General features: G+C 42.9%; 1 protein-coding gene across 1 annotated transcript; it reads left to right on the top strand.

Annotated features, from left to right (window-relative positions):
• The first annotated feature begins 612 nt into the window (after positions 1–612).
• LOC311121512 (dual specificity protein phosphatase 7-like) lies at positions 613–22781 on the top strand. The gene is made up of 3 exons (XM_084195992.1): positions 613–1503; positions 3926–4357; positions 21709–22781. Exons 1-3 carry the CDS (start codon positions 1095–1097, stop codon positions 22017–22019), a joined length of 1152 nt encoding a protein of 383 aa, XP_084052118.1. The 5' UTR covers positions 613–1094; the 3' UTR covers positions 22020–22781.
• Positions 22782–24157: the final 1376 nt, after the last annotated feature.

The following is a 24157-nucleotide window of genomic DNA, read 5'->3' as shown; positions in this document are numbered from 1 at the left end:
AATGACTGGTCTTCTCAGGTCGGGAGGGGGTGAGAGAGAGGCGGGAGGGGGTGAGAGAGAGGCGGGAGGGGGAGAGAGAGGCGGGAGGGGGAGAGAGAGAGAAAGGGGCAGATCTGTTAAAGAGGAACCAGCCGCGTCAATGCGTTGTCTGTGTCCACTGCCCATTGTCCTTTGTTTCTAATCTCACTATTATAGGCCTATTGCAATCTGAAAAGCATGTATGTGAATGTTTAGAAGGGACAGTCTTAGCTAATTGTATTGTTATGGTGCAATGACTATCCTATCCCATCATTGATGGTAAATTGGCATGGCATAATAGCCTCTGTGCCAGAGGTTGCCCAAAATGTGTCTTGAAGCAATTATGCAAATTATGGAGATCCCAAGAGACAATGCCCCGGAATCCGAACAGGTCGAATTAATTATCAGTCATATTTTTTTTTTTAGGTCATTTTGTGTGCTATTCAAGTGGCGAGAGACATAGAGGGAACATGATGTCCGAATCTCTTTCCACTCCTCTCCGCTGTGCGCTGCGTCTTTAACTGTTCCCCAACTCCTCCTCCTCCAGTGACATACCTCCTGTCTGCGTACCCCTCTCAGCTCCGTCTGCCATTCACAGCGGTTACTGGAAATGATACACGGGAGGCGGTCGAACGGCAAACGTCCAAAAATAATGTGCTGTAGCTATGATTCATCTGGAAGCCACATTTTGATCCGATTTATAAAACCAGGCAATACTCAGCCTATAGGTCCTTTTCAGTAATGGGCCGCTAAAAGACCGCAGTATCAAATGGACGTCGTCGACGGTATTGAATGAGTCCAGCGTAATTTCTACGGACTGAGAGAAAATATCGTTAATGTGTTCAAGCCTAGTGGTGTGTTCATCCCGTCTACCAGCCCTGGCGGTGTCGTGGACGACCGTGATTAGAGCGGACGGGACGCGGTTCTCCCGTCTACCAGCCCTGGCGGTGTCGTGGACGACCGTGATTAGAGCGGACGGGACGCGGTTCTGTCCCTATCCACACCTGTAGAAGTTCAGCGCCGTGATTTTATTTTACCCCTATGTTTGTGCAAAGAGCCGCCTCCATATTTCCCTAATGAAAATTACTCTTTGGAAGGGTTCCCGGGACGTGACAGAGATGATGTCGAGTAAAAGTGTGGAATGGCTTCAAGAGGAACTTGAGTCCGGGCTCGGGGTGAGCTCGCTCCTGCTGCTGGACTGCCGATCGCACGAGCTCTACGAATCATCACACATCGAGTCGGCAATCAATCTGGCGATCCCCGGTTTGATGCTGCGGAGACTAAAGAAGGGGAATCTACCGATCCGGTCCATCATCCCCAACAACGAGGATAAGGAGAAATTCGTGAAGCGGTGCAAGTCAGACACGGTCCTTCTCTACGACGAGGCCACTACGGACTGGCAGGAGACCGGGCTGGTGAGCTCTGTCCTCGGCTTGCTGCTGCAGAAGCTCCGGGATGACGGTTGCAAGGCTTTTTACCTGGAAGGTGAGAGTTAGCTTCTTTGATCTTTTCATTTGTGATATTTCCTTATTCTATTCTACACTCTTGGGGGAAAAAAAGGTGCAATCTAGAACCTAAAATAATTTTTCGGCTATCCCATAGGATAACCCTTTAGATAATCATTTTGGTTCCAGATAAAACCCTTTTGGGTTACATGTTGAACCCTTTCCAAAGAGGGTTCTACATGGAACCTAAAAGGGTTCTACCTGGAACCTAAAAGGGTTCTACATGGAACCTAAAAGGGTTCTACCTGGAACCTAAAAGGGTTCTACATGGAACCTAAAAGGGTTCTACATGGAACCTAAAAGGGTTCTCCTATGGGGACAGCCAAATAACCCTTTTTTTTATTTTTTCTAGGAGTGTAATAATAATAATAATAATAATAATAATAATAATAATTAGTTATTTAGCAGACGCTCTTATCCAGAGCGACTTACAGGAGCAATTAGGGTTAAGTGCCTTGCTCAAGGGCACATCGACAGATTTTTCACCTAGTCGGCTTGGGGATTAGAACCAGCGACCTTTCGGTTACTGGCACAACGCTCTTAACCACTAAGCTACCTGCCGCCCCACGTGTATATTCTATTCTGTTCTAGACTACCTGTTAGCCTACGAATCCACTATAGCCCAAACTCTGTTCTGTTCCTCAGCCTGATCTCATAGACTACACGTAACATAATACATATAAATCCGGGACACTGAAATTAGCATGATATGTTATGTTTTGGTCTGGTTACATAAGACAGAAGGTTACTTATGAAAGGAGGGTGGTTGGTCGGGCGTATAACACGAACGTCTAGCAACCCGAAGGTAGTGTGTTCGAATCTCATCACATACAATTTTAGCAACTTTGCAACTTCTTACTACTTCTTAGCAACTTTGCAACTTCTTAGCATGTTAGCTAACCTTTCACCTAACTCTAACCCTAACCCTTTTAGTTAACCCTAACCGTAAGCCTTTAACCTAACTCCTAACCCTAACCCAAACTTAGCATGTTAGCTAACCTTTCACCTAACTCTAACCCTAACCCTTTTAGTTAACCCTAACCGTAAGCCTTTAACCTAACTCCTAACCCAAACTCTAACCAAGCTAACGTTAGCAACAATACATTGGAATTCGCAACATATCATACGTTTGGCAAATTCGTAACATATTGTACGAATTGCAATTTGTAGCATACTGTATCATATTAATTGTAATTGGTAACATATCATAGGGATTGGATGATGGACATCGACAAATTAATACATACCTCACAAACATAACATATCGTACTAAACGGAGTGTCACGGATTTATATACAGAATCATTTCAAATGCCGTGAGACCATGTTGCAGCCATTCCTAAATAACAACAGTTGCCACTGGATTATAGCCCAAAGTTGCATTGTAGCTAAATCAAGGCAGCAGTATGATACTATGTATCCATTTGTTTCCCTTTCTACAAGTTACACTATTATTTTCCATTGTAGTCTGTATCATATTAAAGTTGTAAGTCGCTCTGGATAAGAGCGTCTGCTAAATGACTAAAATGTAAAATGTAAATGTTAAATAATTGTTGTCTGAATGAAAAGTCAATCGAGGGCAGCCACGGTTTTGTTTCTATGCCATAATATACAGTATTAAAACATTATATAAAAAATAAAGCTCTTTATTTTCTCATGTGCTTCAAGTTAAACCAATTATATATTTTTTCGATTTTCATTTCCCTTCATTGGACTCAATCTGTAGGTAGTTGTGAAAATGATCAATTCTTCTTCTGTTGTCTAATAGTGGCTTATTTCTTACTCCCTGACAGTAGGAAGACTCACAATGTTTCAACCCCACTTTCGACTGTTAGACTAATCTATTCGAGTAAACATGTTATATGAATTAACGGTTTTGAAAGAATGTGGAACGAACCAAATATGTTTTCAATGAATGTTCTAAAATGGTTCTGCCATGTTGTCCAATGCTCCTTCAGGAAAAATACTTTCATTTCATGAATGAACAGGGCCTCGTTTCCCATTTGGGATGCAGGCCTAACTTAAAGCATTATGATGAGCCACACCCGTTGCTGACAGGTCTATAAAATCCAGCACACAGCCATGCAATCTCCATAGACAAACATTGGCAGTGGGGGGGTGGGGGGTAGAAGGATGACTTTTTTACTATTCCAGGTATTCGTTAAAGAGGTGGGGTTTCATCACCCACAGAGACGATATTCCAATTTACACATTGGACAATAAAGCTATATTCTATTCGAATGTCTCTGTGTTGTGCTTTACTGAATAGCTGGAATGACAACTTGTCACACAACCTCAATCAAATTGTGATTCTGACCCATCTCTGTATTCCTGTTCTTTCTTGATTTCTTGATTCTATTCTATTTGATTCTATTCTAATTCGGCTCCATTTGTTGTTTTCAGGTGGTTTCAACAAGTTCCAGACGGAGTACCCTGAGCACTGTGAGACCAACCTGGATTGTTCCTGCCCCAGCAGCTCCCCGCCTGCCTCCGTCCTGGGTCTGGGTGGGCTGAGGATCAGCTCGGACTGTTCTGATGGGGAGTCATCGGACAGGGAACCGGGCAGCGCCACCGAGTCCGAGGGCAGCCCTCTCCCCAACAACCAGCCTGCCTTCCCGGTCCAGATCTTACCCTACCTCTACCTGGGGTGTGCCAAAGACTCAGCCAACCTGGACGTCCTGGGGAAGTACAACATCAAGTACATCCTCAACGTCACACCCAACCTGCCCAACATGTTTGAACATGACGGAGACTTCAAGTACAAACAGATCCCCATTTCCGATCACTGGAGCCAAAACCTCTCCCAGTTTTTCCCAGAGGCCATTTCTTTCATTGGTGAGTTGTGGCAGTGGCCTTCTCATTTTGGATGATGTTCAATCACAGATCAGTTTGGAGTTCAAAGTCTTTTTAATTAATGTCTTGTTTCGTTTTCGTAATGTTTCATGAACCCAGGTCATATGTTATTCATCAGAAAACGATGTGTCCTCAGCTCATCCCACCAACATTCAGGTTATATAACTATAAAAATTAATTTGGCATCAATAGATTAATTAAAAGTCGGTGGATGAGTCAAACAAGCTGTCTTATTGCTTAAAACAGATTTATAAGGACAATAGTATAGACGTGTTAGTCAGCAACTTAAGCTAACAAGCCCTACCTCGAATGCTTCACACTCCAAGAAACACCATTGAACTCCGAGTTGATTTATATCTTCTGAGCGGTTTGTGGTATTTCCTGCTACACGTCTCATTTCACACCATGAACGCTATGAGTCATGACTTGATCTGAGTCGCTCTGGCGTTGGAGGGATTATATCATCAAATCACAGAGTGGGCCTTTTTTAATTAACTCATCAAAAGTTGGGCTACAGGATTCTAGCTCATTATACTACGGAAGGGAATCTGTGAATGAAGTAGGTCATCTTGAGAACCATTGTGAAGACTGATGAATGAAGGATAGACTTACAGTGAGGGGAAAAAAAGTATTTGATCCCCTGCTGATTTTGTAAATTTGCCCACTGACAAAGAAATTATCAGTCTATAATTTTAATGGTAGGTTTATTTGAACAGTGAGAGACAGAATAACAACAAAATAATCCAGAAAAACGCATGTAAAAAATGTTATAAATTGATTTGCATTTTAATGAGGGAAATACAGTGGGGGAAAAAAGTATTTAGTCAGCCACCAATTGTGCAAGTTCTCCCACTTAAAAAGATGAGAGAGGCCTGTAATTTTCATCATAGGTACACGTCAACTATGACAGACAAACTGAGAATTTTTTTCTCCAGAAAATCACATTGTAGGATTTTTAATGAATTTATTTGCAAATTATGGTGGAAAATAAGTATTTGGTCAATAACAAACGTTTCTCAATACTTTGTTATATACCCTTTGTTGGCAATGACACAGGTCAAACGTTTTCTGTAAGACTTCACAAGGTTTTCACACACTGTTGTTGGTATTTTGGCCCATTCCTCCATGCAGATCTCCTCTAGAGCAGTGATGTTTTGGGGCTGTCGCTGGGTAACACGGACTTTCAACTCCCTCCATAGATTTTCTATGGGGTTGAGATCTGGAGACTGGCTAGGCCACTCCAGGACCTTGAAATGCTTCTTACGAAGCCACTCCTTCGTTGCCCGGGCGGTGTGTTTGGGATCATTGTCATGCTGAAAGACCCAGCCACGTTTCATCTTCAATGCCCTTGCTGATGGAAGGAGGTTTTCACTCAAAATCTCACAATACATGGCCCCATTCATTCTTTCCTTTACACGGATCAGTCGTCCTGGTCCCTTTGCAGAAAAACAGCCCCAAAGCATGATGTTTCCACCCCCATGCTTCACAGTAGGTATGGTGTTCTTTGGATGCAACTCAGCATTCTTTGTCCTCCAAACACGACGAGTTGAGTTTTTACCAAAAAGTTATATTTTGGTTTCATCTGACCATATGACATTCTCCCAATCCTCTTCTGGATCATCCAAATGCACTCTAGCAAACTTCAGACGGGCCTGGACATGTACTGGCTTAAGCAGGGGTACACGTCTGGCACTGCAGGATTTGAGTCCCTGGCGGCGTAGTGTGATACTGATGGTAGGCTTTGTTACTTTGGTCCCAGCTCTCTGCAGGTCATTCACTAGGTCCCCCTGTGTGGTTCTGGGATTTTTGCTCACCGTTCTTGTGGTCATTTTGACCCCACGGGGTGAGATCTTGCGTGGAGCCCCAGATCGAGGGAGATTATCAGTGGTCTTGTATGTCTTCCATTTCCTAATAATTGCTCCCACAGTTGATTTCTTCAAACCAAGCTGCTTACCTATTGCAGATTCAGTCTTCCCAGCCTGGTGCAGGTCTACAATTTTGTTTCTGGTGTCCTTTCACAGCTCTTTGGTCTTGGCCATAGTGGAGTTTGGAGTGTGACTGTTTGAGGTTGTGGACAGGTGTCTTTTATACTGATAACAAGTTCAAACAGGTGCCATTAATACAGGTAACGAGTGGAGGACAGAGGAGCCTCTTAAAGAATAAGTTACAGGTCTGTGAGAGCCAGACATCTTGCTTGTTTGTAGGTGACCAAATACTTATTTTCCACCATAATTTGCAAATAAATTCATTAAAAATCCTACAATGTGATTTTCTGGATTTTTTCTCCTCAATTTGTCTGTCATAGTTGACGTGTACCTATGATGAAAATTACAGGCCTCTCTCATGTTTTTAAGTGGGAGAACTTGCACAATTGGTGGCTGACTAAATACTTTTTTCCCCCACTAAGTATTTGACCCCTCTGCAAAACATGACTTAGTACTTGGTGGCAAAACCCTTGTTGGCAATCACAGAGGTCAGACGTTTCTTGTAGTTCTTGCACACATCTCAGGAGGGATTTTGTCCCACTCCTCTTTGCAGATCTTCTCCAAGTCATTAAGGTTTCGAGGCTGACGTTTGGCAACTCAACTTCAGCTCCCTCCACAGATTTTCTATGTGATTAAGGTCTGGAGACTGGCTAGGCCACTCCAGGACCTTAATGTGCTTCTTCTTGAGCCACTCCTTTGTTGCCTTGGCCGTGTGTTTTGGGTCATTGTCATGCTGGAATACCCATCCACGATCCATTTTCAATGCCCTGGCTGAGGGAAGGAGGTTCTGACCCAAGATTTGACGGTACATGGCCCGTCCATCGTCCCTTTGATGCGGTGAAGTTGTCCTGTCCCCTTAGCAGAAAAACACCCCCAAAGCATGATGTTTCCACCTCCATGTTTGACGGTGGGGATGGTGTTCTTGGGGTCATAGGCAGCATTCCTCCTCCTCCAAACACGGCGAGTTGAGTTGATGCCAAAGAGCTCCATTTTGGTCTCATCTGACCACAACACTTTCACCCAGTTCTCCTATGAATCATTCAGATGTTCATTGGCAAACTTCAGACGGGCCTGTATATGTGCTTTCTTGAGCAGGGGGACCTTGCGGGCACTGCAGGATTTCAGTCCTTCACGGCGTAGTGTGTTACCAATTGTTTTCTTGGTGACTATGGTCCCAGCTGCCTTGAGATCATTGACGAGATCCTCCCGTGTAGTTCTGGGCTGATTCCTCACCGTTCTCATGATCATTGCAACTCCACGAGGTGAGATCTTGCATGGAGCCCCAGGCAGGGGGGAGACTGACAGTTATTTTGTGTTTCTTCCATTTGCGAATAATCGCACCAACTGTTGTCACCTTCTCACCAAGCTGTTTGGCGATGGTCTTGTAGCCCATTCCAGCCTTGTGTAGGTCTACAATCTTGTCCCTGACATCCTTGGAGAGCTCTTTGGTCTTGGCCATGGTGGAGAGTTTGGAATCTGATTGATTGATTGCTTCTGTGGACAGGTGTATTTTATACAGATAACAAACTGAGATTAGGAGCACTCCCTTTAAGAGTGTGCTCCTAATATCAGCTCATTACCTTTATAAAAGACACCTGGGAGCCAGAAATCTTTCTGATTGAGAGGGGGTCAAATACTTATTTCCCTCATTAAAATGCAAATCAATTTATAACATTTTTGTTTTCTGGATTTTGTTGTTGTTATTCTGTCTCTCACTGTTCAAATAAACCTACCATTAAAATGATAGACTGATAATTTCTTTGTCAGTGGGCAGACATACAAAATCAGCAGGGGATCAAATACTTTTTTCCCTCCCTGTATATGCTGACCACACCGCCCGCATCGCGTGAGCATTGCAAAATAAATGTACACATACCAGTCAAATGTTTGGACACACCTACAATTCCAGGGTTTTTCTTTATTTTAAAACTATTTTCTACATTGTAGAATAATAATGAAGACATCAAAACTATGAAATAACACCTATGGAATAATGTAGTAACCCAAAAAGTGTTAAACAAATCAAAATATATTTTATATTTGAGATTCTTCAAAGTAGCCACCCTTTGCCTTGATGACAGCTTTGCACACTCTTGGCATTCTCTCAACCAGCTTCATGAGGTAGTCACCTGGAATGCATTTCAATTAACAGGTGTGCCTTGTTAAAAGTTAATTTGTGGAATTCCTTTCGTTCTTAATGCGTTTGAGCCAATCAGTTGTGTTGTGACAAGGTAGAGGGGGTATACAGAAGGTAGCCCTATTTGGTAAAAGACCAAGTCCATATTATGGCAAGAACAGCTCAAATAAGCAAAGAGAAACGACAGTCCATCATTACTTGAAGACATGAAGGTCAGTCAAATTGGAACATTTCAAGAACATTGGAAGTTTCTTCAAGTGCAGTCGAAAAAACCATCAAGTGCAATGATGAAACTGGCTCTCATGAGGACCGTCACAGGAAAGGAAGACCCAGTGTTACCTCTGCTGCAGAGGATAAATTCATTAGAGTTACCAAATAAATGCTTCACAGAGTTCAAGTAACAGACACATCTCAACATCAGCTGTTCAGAGCAGACTGTGTGAATCAGGCCTTCATGGTCGAATTGCTGCAAAGAAACCACTTCTAAAGGACACTAAGAAAAAGAGACTTGCTTGTGCAAGAAACACGAGCAATGGACATTAGACCGGTGGAAATCTGTCCTTTGGTCTGATGAGTCCAAATGTGAGATTTTTGACCAAACGCTGTGTCTTTATGAGACGCAGAGTAGGTGAACGGATGATCTCCGCATGTGTGAGTCCCACCGTGAAGCATGGAGGAGGAGGTGTGATGGTGTGCAGGTGCTTTGCTGGTGACACTGACAGTGATTTATTTAGAATTCAAGGCACACTTAACCAGCATGGCTACCACAGCATTCTGCAGCGATATGCCATCCCATCTTGTTTGCGCTTAGTGGGACTATCCATTTGTTTTTCAACAGGACAATGACCCAAAACACACCTCCAGGCTGTGTAAAGGGCTATTTGACCAAGAAGGAGAGTGATGGAGTGCTGCATCAGATGACCTGGCCTCCACAATCACCTGACCTCAACCCAATTGAGATGGTTTGGGATGAGTTGGACCGCAGAGTGAAGGAAAAGCAGCCAACAAGTGCTCAGCATATGTCGGAACTCCTTCAAGACTGTTGGAAAAGCATTCCTCATCAAATCATCAAATGTTATTTGTCACATGTGCCGAATACAACAGGTAGACCTTACAGTGAAATGCTTACTTACAAGCCCTTAACCAACAATACAGTTTTTAAGGAAAATAAGTGTTAAGTAAAAAATAGATAAATAACAAGTAATTTAAGAGCAGCAGTAAAATAACAGTAGTGAGGCTATATACAGGGGGTACCGGTACAGAGTCAATGTGCGGGGGCACCGGCTAGTTGAGGTAGTTGAAGTAATATGTACATGTGGGTAGAGTTAAAGTGACTATGCATAAATAATTAACAGAGTAGCAGCAGCGTAAAAAGGATGGGGTGGGGGGGCAGTGCAAATAGTCCGGGTATCCATGATTAGCTGTTCAGGATAGTCTTATGGCTTGGGGGTAGAAGCTGTTAAGAAGCCTTTTGGACCTAGACTTGGCGCTCCGGTACCGCTTGCCGTGCGGTAGCAGAGAGAACAGTCTATGACTAGGGTGGCTGGAGTCTTTGGCAATTTGTAGGGACTTCCTCTGACACCGCCTGGTATAGAGGTCCTGGATGGCAGGAAGCTTGGCCCCAGTGATGTACTGGGCCGTATGCACTACCCTCTGTAGTGCCTTGCAGTCGGAGGCCGTGCAGTTGCCATACCAGGCGGTGATGCAACCAGTCAGGATGCTCTCGATGGTGCAGCTGTAGAACCTTTTGAGGATGAGGACCCATTCCAAATCTTTTCAGTCTCCTGAGGGGGAATAGGCTTTGTCGTGCCCTCTTCACGACTGTCTTGGTGTGTTTGGACCATGATAGTTTGTTGGTGATGTGGACACCAAGGAACTTGAAGCTCTCAACCTACTCCACTACAGCCCCGTCGATGAGAATGGGTGCGTGCTCGGTCCTCCTTTTCCTGTTGTCCACAATCATCTCCTTTGTCTTGGTCACGTTGAGGGAGAGGTTGTTATCCTGGCACCACACGGCCAGGTCTCTGACCTCCTCCCTATAGGCTGTCTCATCATTGTCGGTGATCAGGCCTACCACTGTTGTGTCGTCGGCAAACCTAATGATGGTGTTGGAGTCGTGCTTGGCCATGCAGTCATGGGTGAACAGGGAGTACAGGAGGGGATTGAGCACGCACCCCTGAAAGGGCCCCCGTGTTGAGGATCAGCGTGGCAGATATGTTGTTACCTACCCTTACCACCTGGGGGCGGCCCGTCAGGAAGTCCAGGATCCAGTTGCAGAGGGAGGTGTTTAGTCCCAGGGTTCTTAGCTTAGTGATGAGCTTTGAGGGCACTTGGTGTTGAATGCTGAGCTGTAGTCAATGAATAGCATTCTCACATAGATGTTCCTTTTGTCCAGGTGGGAAATGGCAGTGTGGAGCGCAATAGAGGTTGCATCATCTGTGGATCTGTTGGGGCGGTACGCAAATTGGAGTGGGTCTAGGGTTTCTGGGATAATGGTGTTGATGTGAGCCATGACCAGCCTTTCAAAGCACTTCATGGCTACAGACGTGAGTGCTACGGGTCGGTAGTCATTTAGGCAGGTTACCTTAGTGTTCTTGGGCACGGGGACTATGGTGGTCTGCTTGAAACATGTTGGTATTACAGACTCAGTCAGGGAGAGGTTGAAAATGTCAGTGAAGACACTTGCCAGTTGGTCAGCGCATGCTCGGAGTACATGTCCTGGTAATCCATCTGGCCCTGCGGCCTTGTGAATGTTGACCTGTTTAAAGGTCTTACTCACATCGGCTACGGAGAGCGTGATCACACAGTTGTCCGGAACAGCTGATGCTGATGCAAGTTATTTTTTTCATTTCACTTCACCAATTTGGACTATTTTGTGTATGTCCATTACATGAAATCCAAATAAAAATCATTTTAAATTACAGGTTGTAATGCAACAAAATAGGAAAAACGGCAAGGGGGATGAATACTTTTGCAAGGCACTGTACACATGGATTTTGTGAAATCTGTTGTGAATGTATTGTAATGTTTTTAAAATGTATAACTGCCGTAATTTTGCTGGACCCCAGGAAGAGTAGCTGCTGCCTTGGCAGGAACTAATGGGGATTCATAATGAATGGCGATCCATAATAAATACAAATCATTGCACCCACACTACTCGCACGCGTCAACGAGCGTCTGCGTAGCCAGGTGCTAAAATAGAACTTGGTTCTATTTTTTATGCTTGACACGCTGCAAGTCCCGCCTCTCCCATCTCCTCATTGGTTTTTAGGATCATCTACCCACGTGGGTGATTGAAAGATGAACTGAGGTCCACACTCCAGTCCAGTTGGTGGTGGTAATGCACCGTAAAGTTGGTTGCCAACCTCCATATAAGTCTGAAGAAGAAGAAGAAGCCTGAAGGCAGAGGGATTACTAGAAACAAACTCAGTTTAACCTTTTATCTGTGGATTAATTGTCGGAGTAGAGGACCTTGTGCATTTCAGGTAAAATAACAACCCAATGTTTATATCCCAGGACAAATTAGCTAGCAACAGCAAGCTAGCTAGGTAAATTGCCATAAATGTGTGATGCTTTTCGACCTGTCCCCAAATTAATATAGTTGGTTCAGAATTCATTTTGATATTTCAACCTGCGTGTCCTGATCGCGTCTGGTGTGGGTGGATAAAATCAACATGCGCGTGATGGCAGACGCACGAGCGGTGTGGTCAGCATGTTAGTTTGTAATGAATGAATGATTGATGATGGTTAGGGTTGTTTGGCTGATGCCAGCTCCTTCATCTACTGTAGAAAAGTGATGCTAAAGACCTCTTGCTAGTTCAATCTAATACATACCTATTACATTACCTTTGTTACATGACATGAATGGGATTGTATTACATGACTACTAGCCTTCAGCTGGGGCGCAAAGGTAGCCTAGTGGTTAAGAGTGTTGGGCCAGTAACCGAAAGGTCGCTGGTTCGAATCCCCAAGTTGACTAGGTGAAAAATCTGTCTGTGCCCTTGAGCAAGGCACTTAGCCCTATTTGCTCCTGTAAGTCACTCTGGATAAGAGCGTAATGTAAGATAAAAACCTCAGGGAAAGACAGTGTGCAGTTTAACCTCATCCATTACTTGAAATACATTATCATCAGCATCAGTTATAGCAGCATTTGAATTGACTTGACATCAAAATTGACGTTGAAAAGTTTATCTTCTTGTGATAACAGCTGTGTCTTCTCTTCGTGACGAGCAACTGGGTTAAAACCAATGTGTACAGTTTATCAGACAGTGAAATAAGGAGAGAAGCCTTTTGAAGCTGCATCACAATAACGCAGGTCTATTATTAGTCTCCGAAGTCCTTCTCTGTTCATGGTCACACCTGGTTTGAATCCTAAATGGCACCCTATTCCCTAAAAAAGTAGTGCACTATATAGGGAATAGGGTTCCATTTGGGACGCAGTCCTGTGATAGCAGCAATCCTTTCAGAGAGTTTCTCTTGAGTTATTCCCTCTGCACAACACAAACTCCCACGTCTACCAATATAGACCCATTTTCACCTTGGATCTGCAGTAGCAATAGAAAATCAAGAAAGATGTTTTGACTGTTGAGAATCACACAATACAGTCTAGGACTACTGGTTAGTCACGACTACTGGTTAGTCACGACAGTTGATAGGATTTATAACAGAGCTTTTTCTTAAAGTTGTTTGTATGAACATTCTTTATACCTTGTTTCAACATTTTAGATCAGATTATTTGACATTAGTTTCAGTATTTCAGACCGGACTATTTGATGATAGTTTCAGTATTTTAGACCAGACTATTTGACGATAGTTTCAGTATTTCAGATCAGACTATTTCTTGTTAGTTTCAGTATTTCAGTTCACTGTTTGACGATTGTTTCAGTATTTCAGACCCGACTATTTGACGATAGTTTCAGTATTTTAGATCAGACCATTTGTAGTTAGTTTCAGTATTTCATGAATCAGTCTACTACTAGACGAATACCCAGGGCTTTCCTCACATCAGCTTCATGGGAATGTGGAGTTTCTGTTTGGCTCTGGAATATCCACTGCCATGTTTGTTTTGAAAGTGCCACAGTTAAGAAATACACTATGATGACATGTGAAAGGGTCAAGTCATAGTTTGAGGGTCTTGGTCGGTCACTGGAATGTGTGGTAGAAGGGTTTGTCAGTGAAGACACTTGTCAGTTGGTCAGTGCATGCTCGGAGTACACGTCCTGGTAATCCGTCTGGCCCTGTGGCCTTGTGAATGTTGACCTGTTTAAAGACCTTACTCACATCGGCTACGGAGAGCGTGATCACACAGTCATCCGGAACAGCTGATGCTCTCATGCATGTTTCAGTGTTACTTGCCTCGAAGCGAGCATAGAAGTAATTTAGCTTCTCTGGTAAGCTCGTGTCACTGGGCAGCTCGCGGCTGTGCTTCCCTTTGTAGTCTGTAATAGTTTGCAAGCCCTGCCACATCCGACGAGCGTCGGAGCCGGTGTAGTACGATTCAATCTTAGTCCTGTATTGACTCTTTGCCTGTTTGATGGTTCGTTGGAGGGCATAGCGGGATTTCTTATAAGCTTCCGGGTTAGATCCCCGCTCCTTGAAAGCGGCAGCTCCAGCCTTTAGCTCACTGCGGATGTTACCTGTAATCCATGGCTTCTGGTTGGGATATGTACGTACGGTCACTGTGGGGACGATGTCATCGATGCACTTATTGATGAAGCCAGTGACTGATGTGGTGTACTCCTCAATGCCATCGGAAGAATCCCGGAACATATTCCAGTCTGTGCTAGCAAAACAGCCCTGTAGCTTAGCACCTGCTTCATCTGACCACTTTTTTATTGACCGAGTCACTGGTGCTTCCTGCTTCAGTTTTTGCTTGTAAGCAGGAATCAGGAGGATAGAAATGTACTCGTCTCTGTGTGTGGAATGCATCCTATCTCTATTCACGACAAAGCTATTCATATTTCTCTATGGAATATATTGTTTGATGAAGAAACTGAGAAAAAAAAAACTGGTCTGTTTAAAAAGTATTGTTTTCTCAGTTGTGGAAATATAGCTAGGTCATTTAGTTCTGAACATGGGTCATTTAGTTCTGAACATGGTTCATTTAGTTCTGAACATGGGTCATTTAGTTCCGAACATGGGTCATTTAGTTCCGAACATGGGTCATTTAGTTCCGAACATGGGTCATTTAGTTCCGAACATCGGTCATTTAGTTCCGAACATGGGTCATTTAGTTCCGAACATGGGTCATTTAGTTCCGAACACGGGTCATTTAGTTCCGAACATGGGTCATTTAGTTCCTTCAGAAGGTATTCAAACCCCTTGACTTTTTCCACATTTTGATGTGTTCCAGCCTGGATTAAATATATTTTTTGTGTCACTGGAGAAAACACAACACCCCATAATGTCAAAGTGGAATTATGTTTTTTGAAATGTTTACAAATTAATAAATAATTAAAAGGTGAAATGTCTTGTGTCAATAAGTATTCAACCACTTTGTTGCTAGGAAAAACTCATGTTTATATATATATATACATGCTGATATATACATGCTGATATATATATACATGCAGGGACTGTGTGAATCAGGCCTTCATGGTCGAATTGTTGCAAAGAAACCACAGCTAAAGGACACCAATAAGAAGAAGAGACTTGCTTGGGCCAAGAAACACGAGCAATGGACATTAGACCGGTGGAAATTTGTACTTTGGTTCCAACCGCTGTGTCTTTGTGAGACGTGGTGTGGGTGAACGGATGATCTCTGCATGTGTATTTCCCACCGTAAAGCATGGAGGAGGTGGTGTTATGGTGTGGGGGTGCTTTGCTGGTGACACTCTGTGATTTATTTAACCAGCATGGCTACCAAAGCATTCTGCAGCGATACGCCATCCCATCTGGTTTTGGTTTGTGGGACTATCATTTGTTTTTCAACAGGACAATGACCCAACACACCTCCAGGCTAAGGGCTATTTTACCAAGAAGGAGAGTGATGGAGTGCTGCATCAGATGACCTGGTCTCCACAATCCCCTGACCTCAACCCAATTGAGATGGTTTGGGATGAGTCGGACGGCAGAGTGAAGGAAAAGCAGCCAAGAAGTGCTCAGCATATGTGGGAACTCCTTCAAGACTGTTGGAAAAGCATTCCAGGTGAAGCTGGTTGAGAGAATGCCAATAGTTTGCAAAGCTGTCATCAAGGCAAAGGGTGGCTACTTTGAAGAATCTCAAATATAAAATATATTTTGATTTGTTTAACACTTTTTTGGTTACTACATGATTCCATAGGTTTTATTTCATAGTTTTGATGTCTTCACTATTATTCTACAATGTAGAAAATAGTAAAAATAAAGAAAAACCCTTGAATGAGTAGGTGTGTCCAAACTTTTGACCAGTAGTGTATTTAAATTGGATATTTCTTTTATTTCATTTTCAATCAATTTGACAAAAAAAAATCTAAAAACATGTTTTACATTTACATTTGAGTCATTTAGCAGACGCTCTTATCCAGAGCGACTTACAGGAGCAATTAGGGTTAAGTGCCTTGCTCAAGGGCACATCGACAGATTTTTCACCTAGTCGGCTCGGGGATTAGAACCAGTGACCTTTCGGTTACTGGCACAACGCTCTTAACCACTAAGCCACCTGCCACCCCAAAGCTGTCATTATGGGGTATTGTGTTTAGATGAGTGAGATAAAGACACAATGTCATCCATTTTGAATCCAGGCCGTAACACAACAACATGTGGAATAAGTCAAGGGGTATGAATACTTTCTGAAGACACTGTAGGTCATTTAGTTCTGAATACTCTGATGGAATCGTGTGCTGCTTAAGTTCATGTTATGAGGTATGCAGCACTGTTAACTGTAGATGTACTATATATCTGTTAACTGTAGATGTACTATATATCTGTTAACTGTAGATGTACTATATATCTGTTAACTGTAGATATACTATATATCTGTTAACTGTAGATATACTATATATCTGTTAACTGTAGATATACTATATATCTGTTAACTGTAGATATACTATATATCTGTTAACTGTTGATATACTATGTTAACTGTAGATATACTATATATCTGTTAACTGTTGATATACTATATATCTGTTAACTGTAGATATACTATGTTAACTGTAGATATACTATATATCTGTTAACTGTTGATACACTATACAGTGAGGGAAAAAAGTATTTGATCCCCTGCTGATTTTCTACGTTTGCCCACTGACAAAGAAATGATCAGTCTATAATTTTAATGGTAGGTTTATTTGAACAGTGAGAGACAGAATAACAACAACAAAATCCAGAAAAACGCATAAATTGATTTGCATTTTAATGAGGGAAATAAGTATTTGACCCCCTCTCAATCAGAAAGATTTCTGGCTCCCAGGTGTTTTTTATACAGGTAACGAGCTGAGATTAGGAGCACACTCTTAAAGGGAGTGCTCCTAATCTCAGTTTGTTACCTGTATAAAAGACACCTGTCCACAGAAGCAATCAATCAATCAGATTCCAAACTCTCCACCATGGCCAAGACCAAAGAGCTCTCCAAGGATGTCAGGGACAAGATTGTAGACCTACACAAGGCTGGAATGGGCTACAAGACCATCGCCAAGCAGCTTGGTGAGAAGGTGACAACAGTTGGTGTGATTATTCGCAAATGGAAGAAACACAAAATAACTGTCAGTCTCCCTCGGCCTGGGGCTCCATGCAAGATCTCACCTCGTGGAGTTGCAATGATCATGAGAACGGTGAGGAATCAGCCCAGAACTACACAGGAGGATCTTTTCAATAATCTCAAGACAGATGGGGCCATAGTCACCAAGAAAACAATTGGTAACACACTACGCTGTGAAGGACTGAAATCCTGCAACGCCCGCAATGTCCCCCTGCTCAAGAAAGCACATATTCAGGGCCGTCTGAAGTTTGCCAATGAACATCTGAATGATTCAGAGGAGAACTGGGTGAAAGTGTTGTGGTCAGATGAGACCAAAATGGAGCTCTTTGGCATCAACTCAACTCGCCGTGTTTGGAGGAGGAGGAATGCTGCCTATGACCCCAAGAACACCATCCCCACCGTCAAACATGGAGGTGGAAACATTATGCTTTGGGGGTGTTTTTCTGCTAAGGGGACAGGACAACTTCACCGCATCAAAGGGACGATGGACGGGGCCATGTACCGTCAAATCTTGGGTGAGAACCTCCTTCCCTCAGCCAGGGCATTGAAAATGGGTCATGGATTTGTATTCCAGCATGACAATGACCCAAAAAACACGGCCAAGGCAAAGGAGTGGCTCAAGAAGAAGCACATTAAGGTCCTGGAGTGACCTAGCCAGTCTCCAGACCTTAATCCCATAGAAAATCTGTGGAGGGAGCTGAAGGTTCGAGTTGCCAAACGTCAGCCTCGAAACCTTAATGACTTGGAGAAGATCTGCAAAGAGGAGTGGAACAAAATCCCTCCTGAGATGTGTGCAAACCTGCTGGCCAACTACAAGAAACGTCTGACCTCTGTGATTGCCAACAAGGGTTTTGCCACCAAGTACTAAGTCATGTTTTGCAGAGGGGTCAAATACTTATTTCCCTCATTAAAATGCAAATCAATTTATAACATTTTTGACATGCGTTTTTCTGGATTTTGTTGTGGTTATTCTGTCTCTCACTGTTCAAATAAACCTACCATTAAAATTATAGACTGATCATTTCTTTGTTATTGGGCAAACATACAAAATCAGCAGGGGATCAAATACTTTTTTCCCTCACTGTATTTTTATGACTGCTGAATACTATCAATCACTTAGATCAGGGATGTCAATCATACGGCCCGCGGGCCAGAACCGGCCCGCCAGATGGTTCAATCCGGCCCGCGAGACGTCCACTTTTTTTTTTAAAGGAACAGATATTCCAAATTTGTCCAGCAGAGGTCGCACTGAAATAACGAGAGATCCTGAAATAAACAGCACGTGACAGCAACGTGCCCAGAATGCCGATCCTGCCTTATCGTTATTAAGGTCTTGTTGTCAAAATTACCCACATTACCAAAATGTCTTTGTCAAAAAGGAGAACATTTGACACAGAGTGCAGAGTTTTCCAAGAAAAATGGACTGATTTCATATTTATTCACAGAAGTGAATGGGAAATATGTGTGCTTGGTGTGTAATCAGCAAGTTTCAGTGCTCAAGGAGTACAATATTCGGCGCCACTATGAGACTCATCATGGTGAAAAATACAACCATTTGCGAGGACAACTGAGAATAGAGAAGATAAATGAATTGTTAGTGGGTCTGAAGAAACAGCAGTCTGTTTTTACCCGTAGCCGAGAGGTCAGTGATGCAGCGGTGAAAGCTAGCTACCTTATTGCTAATGAGATAGCGTTAGGATCCAAGCCATTTTCTGAGTTCGTGAAAACATGCATGCTAAAGGCTGCAGAAATCGTGTGCCCTGAAAAGCGACAGGCCTTTGCCAACATTAGCCTAACGAGAAACACTGTCGCAGATAGAATTTCAGATCTCTCGGCAGACTTGGAGAGCCAAATGAATCACAAAGTCAAGTCATTTGTTGCATTTTCGGTTGCAATTGATGAGAGCACTGATATTACAGATGCTGCTCAACTGGCCATATTCATTCGTGGTGTTGATGCGACTTTGACAGTCACCGAGGAGTTCCTTGGGTTGGTACCTATGACGGATACTACAACAGCGGATGACATTATGAGCTCTCTCGTTGGAGCGCTGGACAGAGTCGGAGTGGACTGGTCCCGTGCCGTCAGCCTGGCTACAGATGGTGCGCCATCAATGATTGGGAGAAAAGCAGGCGTTGTGACAAAATTCAGAGATAAAGTACAGGCCGCAAATGGAGGACAAGAGTTTTGGACATTTCACTGTATTTTGCACCAGGAAGCATTGTGTTGCAAATCATAAAAAATGGATCATGTCATGGAGGTGGTTGTCCGCACTGTTAATTTCATCCGAGCAAGAGGTTTGAATCACCGTCAGTTTGACAGTCTTCTCAGTGATAAAGACATTACGCATGGCTTGCCATACCACACTGAAGTACGGTGGTTAAGCCGAGGTGCCGTGCTGAAGCGTTTCTTTGAGCTACGAGAGCAAATTGAACAGTTCATGGAGAAAAAAGGCAAACCAGTGAAGGAACTTAAATGCCCAGAATGGGTGCAGGATCTTGCCTTTCTGGTGGATATTACAGAGCACCTGAATAATCTTAACAAAATGTTGCAGGGCCGCAAAAAAGTTGTCACTCAGTATTATGACAGCATACGCGCATTCAAGTTGAAACTGTCACTCTGGGAGACACAACTATCTAGCGGTGACACCGCTCATTTCCCTGGTCTAAGAGATGTGCGTGCGACCGGACTTAATGCTGACATGGCTCAATACAAAGACAAGATTACAGGATTGCTGCGGGAGTTTGAGCGACGGTTTCAGGTCTTCGGTGAACTTGAGACAGAATTTGCCGTTTTTTGCTCGCCATTCACAGTCAAGGCTTCTGATCTGCCCGCTGACATCCAACTCGAAATAATTGACTTGCAGTGTGATTCAGGTATGAAGGACAAATTTGCCTCTGTGGGCTTGGACACATTTTATCAGTATCTCCTGCCAGGGTGCCCCAAATTAACAGCCCTGGCTGCAAAGGTTTTATGCATGTTTGGGAATACCTATCTTTGTGAACAGGTTTTCTCTGTAATGAACATCAATAAAACAAAGCTGCGCTCAAGGCTAACACACAAGCACTTAAATGACATTATGAAATTGGCTGCTACTCAGGATTTGACACCTGATATTGATGCAATCGTGAAGGCTAAAAGATGCCAAGTTTCAGGAGCAGCCGGTAGGCCGCAGTGAGAGAAAGAGAGGGGAGGGGGTTAAACAGCGAGTAGGTCAAGTCTAATTGTAAGACTTGTAATGCTCTTTAAGAGACGTTTTGCACTCTGAAGAATACAGTTCTGTGAAAAAATAACATTTACTGTGGTAATGTAATATTTAAAGACCATGAACATTGTGATAACGTTCTTCATAGCTCCCACTTTAGTTTGTGCATAGTGTGGTGAGTCAGTTCATGTGGTCCGAATGTATACTGTACATTAAAATAAGTTAAGTTAATAAGTTAATAAAACAAGTTGTTTTAATAATAGTGAAATGCCATTTTTTTCAGTTCCATAGGCCTATCCGTGAATAAATGTTTTGTGCCTTTGTAGATCCACTGTGATCTGTGAGTTATAATGCACATATGTAGGCTAAATGATAAATTAAGGCATAATATTGAAAAACAAAGGTAAAGATTTGGAGTTGACGTTATTTATAGGTTATTTTGCTATTATTTTACTGGCCCGGCCCACTTGAGATCAGATTGCGCTGTATGTGGCCCCTGAACCAAAATGAGTTTGACACCCCTGACTTAGATAATGTATTTTCAGGTAGAGTTACCTCCCACAGCCACTGCTTTCTGTCCCTCTCATGTGTTTTCTGTTCTCTCTGTCAACTACACTACCAGTCAAAGGTTTGGACACAACTACTCATTCAAGGGTTTTTCTTAATTTTTACTATTTTCTACATTGTAGAATAATAGTGAAGACATCAAAACTGTGAAATAACACATATGGAATAATGTAGTAACCAAAAAAGTGTTACACAAATCAAAACATATTTTATATTTAAGATTCTTCAAAGTAGCCTCCCTTTGCTTTGATGACAGCTTTGCACACTCTTGAATGAGTAGGTGTGTCCAAACTTTTGACTGGTACTGTATTTCTCCGTGCCTGCTCCACACAGACCGGACAAGCTGGCGCGCAATGGATTATGGTCATTGTAGTTAATTAACACGTTTTCTGTGATACACTATGTCGAATTTTGGCCAGTTGGAAACTACAACATCACACAGATCGGGCTTGATCTGATTTATCTCTACAGAAACTGAGCATCGAGCTCACAGAAAAATGAACTAAATGGAATTCAAATAATTGAACCGACATCGGCCAATTTTAGTTGTTTAAAAACAGAAAAATAACTTAAATGTATTTTAATCGCTCAGCACTAGTAGATACACTATATATCTTTATAAAATCCATAAACCAGAGATGTGGTTGGTATAGCTGTTCTGTTTTAAATATTAACACAAGTTTGAAAAAAGTCAGTAAAACTCAGTTGTGTTGCATTTAAAAAACACCTCAAACTAATCTTTACCTTCTCTCTTTCCAGATGAAGCTCGTTCCAAAAAGTGTGGTATCCTAGTGCACTGCCTGGCAGGGATCAGTCGCTCGGTAACGGTCACCGTGGCCTACCTGATGCAGAAGCTTAACCTGTCGCTCAACGACGCCTACGACTTCGTCAAACGCAAGAAGTCCAACATCTCGCCCAACTTCAACTTCATGGGTCAGCTTCTGGACTTTGAGAGAACGTTAGGGCTCAATAGCCCATGTGACAACCACGCCTCCACCAATGATCAGCTGTTCTTCACCACGCCAACCAATCACAAAGTGTTCCAGCTCGACACGCTGGAATCTACATGAAAGGGAGGAGGGGCGGGACTAAGGTCTGGACTTGAGCGGCCATCTTGGATGTGAATGTTTATCTTCTGATCATCAGAAGCTGGCTGGCTTTGACAGCGGATAGTCTGGGATGTGGATGGACAAGGGAAGAGGACAGGGGCAGAACGGACGCCAAATGGAAGTCTGTTTTGGCTTGTAGAGTCATTGGTCTCTCAGAGAGGAAGAGGGAGAGGAGGAAGCCTGTTCTGCTGTCTCATCTCCTCAGTGGTTTGGGAAGCGCCTTATCTTGTCATCTTTTGGACCAGCCTGTTATCTTCTGTCTAAGGAAGGAGGAAGTCCTAGATGTAGACTGATTTCGTGCTGTAGTACAGAACAGAACCGTACAGAGATTCATACAAAGATGGGTAACACAGATAGATGTTTCTGCTGCAGTCATTCGTTGATTCATTGTTGTCCTCTCGGACAACGTCTTGATGACGGTGCCAATGTGTTGGAGGGTCTTGGATTCACCCTTGTGGAGCTGGTCTCTCTCTATTGAATGTATGGTTTGATTTTTTAAAAGAAATTATTAACACAAAACACAAGTCTGTTCAAGTGATGCATATAACAATGTAATTACAAGTACTTATCAGTATGTATGTATGTATGCATTTGTATATTTGAATACATTTACACACAAACGTATGTCTACTACTACTATACTCTGTACAAAAATACAAACAAACACAATAACGGCTGAAGGAGACTGAATAACTAAAGAGAAAACAGACCAACAGAAAATAACTTTTTGATAATATTCTGGTTGTTTTTGTAAAAAAATATATATGTTTGTAACGATGACCTAATGCAGTTTGCACAGTGGTGAAGCCTATCACTTCTTGGCATTTAAACAAGTGAGTGTGAGAGGAAGTGTAAGAAAGGGTGAGAGAGTGAGTGTGAGAGAGTGTGAGAGAGAGTGAGTGTGAGAGAGAGTGAGTGTGAGAGAGACTGTGAGAGAGAGAGTGTGTGAGAGAGAGTGAGTGTGAGAGAGAGTGAGTGTGAGAGAGAGTGAGTGTGAGAGAGAGTGAGTGTGAGAGAGTGAGTGTGAGAGAGAGACTGTGAGAGAGAGAGTGTGTGAGAGAGAGTGAGTGTGAGAGAGAGTGAGTGTGAGAGAGAGTGAGTGTGAGAGAGTGAGTGTGAGAGAGAGACTGTGAGAGAGAGAGTGTGTGAGAGAGAGTGAGTGTGAGAGAGAGACTGTGAGAGAGAGAGTGTGTGAGAGAGAGAGAGTGAGTGTGAGAGATTGAATGTGAGCGAAAGAGAGAGAGAGGGAGGGAGAGAGAGAGAAGAAGAATGGAACATTTAGAGAGAGATCTGGGTGAAGCACTTAACTTAAAGCTTATTTTTCCTTAATTGTATATGAAAGATGGCATGCATCCCAAATGTCACCCTATACATCAGGGGTATTCAAATCTTACCCTGCGAGGTCTGGAACTTGCTAGTTTTCTGTTCTACCTGATAATGAATTGCACACCTGGTGTCCCAGGACTAAATCATTCCCTGATTAGAGGGGAACAATGAAAAGACACAGTGGAACTGGCTTCCAGGTCCAGAGTTGAGGTTGAGGGCCCTACATAGAGCAATACTTGGGGAATAGGGTGCCATTTGGGACTGTGTGCTTTCTAACAGTGGGGTGGTGGGTGACTACCCAGGGAAAGGGTTGGGAATAGGGCTGGACATTTTTCTCATTTCCAGGTTTTCCCAAAATCCTGGTTTAGAGATTTCCAGATTGAGGGAACAAGCAGGAAATCCGGGAATCTGGAAAACCTGTAAATTTTTTGAAAATTACTGGAATTTTGCAACCCTAGTTGGGAGGTTGCTGGATGTTTATTTACCAGTTGGAAGACGGACGATGAGATCAGTTTTTTTGTTTTGTTACTGCTATAACGGCTGTCTGCCTGCCTGTCTACCTGCCTTTACATTTCAACCACGCTGTCACGCTGAACTTTCAGCAATACAGATTGAATCCAGACCTTTAGGTTGCACAACTGATGTACAACGCATTTGACACACATGTGGTTGTGATACAATTGATATTTCTTCTAATACTTCATGCTGAAAAAATTATCTGTTGTAATCACAAACCCGTTGTACCAAATGTGTTGTACACCAGTTGTACGACT

The sequence above is a fragment of the Coregonus lavaretus genome (assembly GCF_964263955.1).
Source record: "Coregonus lavaretus genome assembly, contig: HAP1_SCAFFOLD_949, whole genome shotgun sequence".
In the NCBI taxonomy this organism is placed as follows: Eukaryota; Metazoa; Chordata; class Actinopteri; order Salmoniformes; family Salmonidae; genus Coregonus; species Coregonus lavaretus.
This window is presented reverse-complemented; position numbering and strand designations above follow the sequence as displayed.

What these genes read in the sequence shown, in the direction of transcription:
- LOC311121512 (XM_084195992.1), top strand. Translation starts at nt 1,095, where the DNA reads ATGAAAATTACTCTTTGGAAGGGTTCCCGGGACGTGACAGAGATGATG. An exon ending in CAAGGCTTTTTACCTGGAAG is followed by an intron (nt 1,504 to 3,925) that starts GTGAGAGTTAGC and finishes TGTTGTTTTCAG; the next exon opens with GTGGTTTCAACAAGTTCCAG. An exon ending in AGAGGCCATTTCTTTCATTG is followed by an intron (nt 4,358 to 21,708) that starts GTGAGTTGTGGC and finishes CTCTCTTTCCAG; the next exon opens with ATGAAGCTCGTTCCAAAAAG.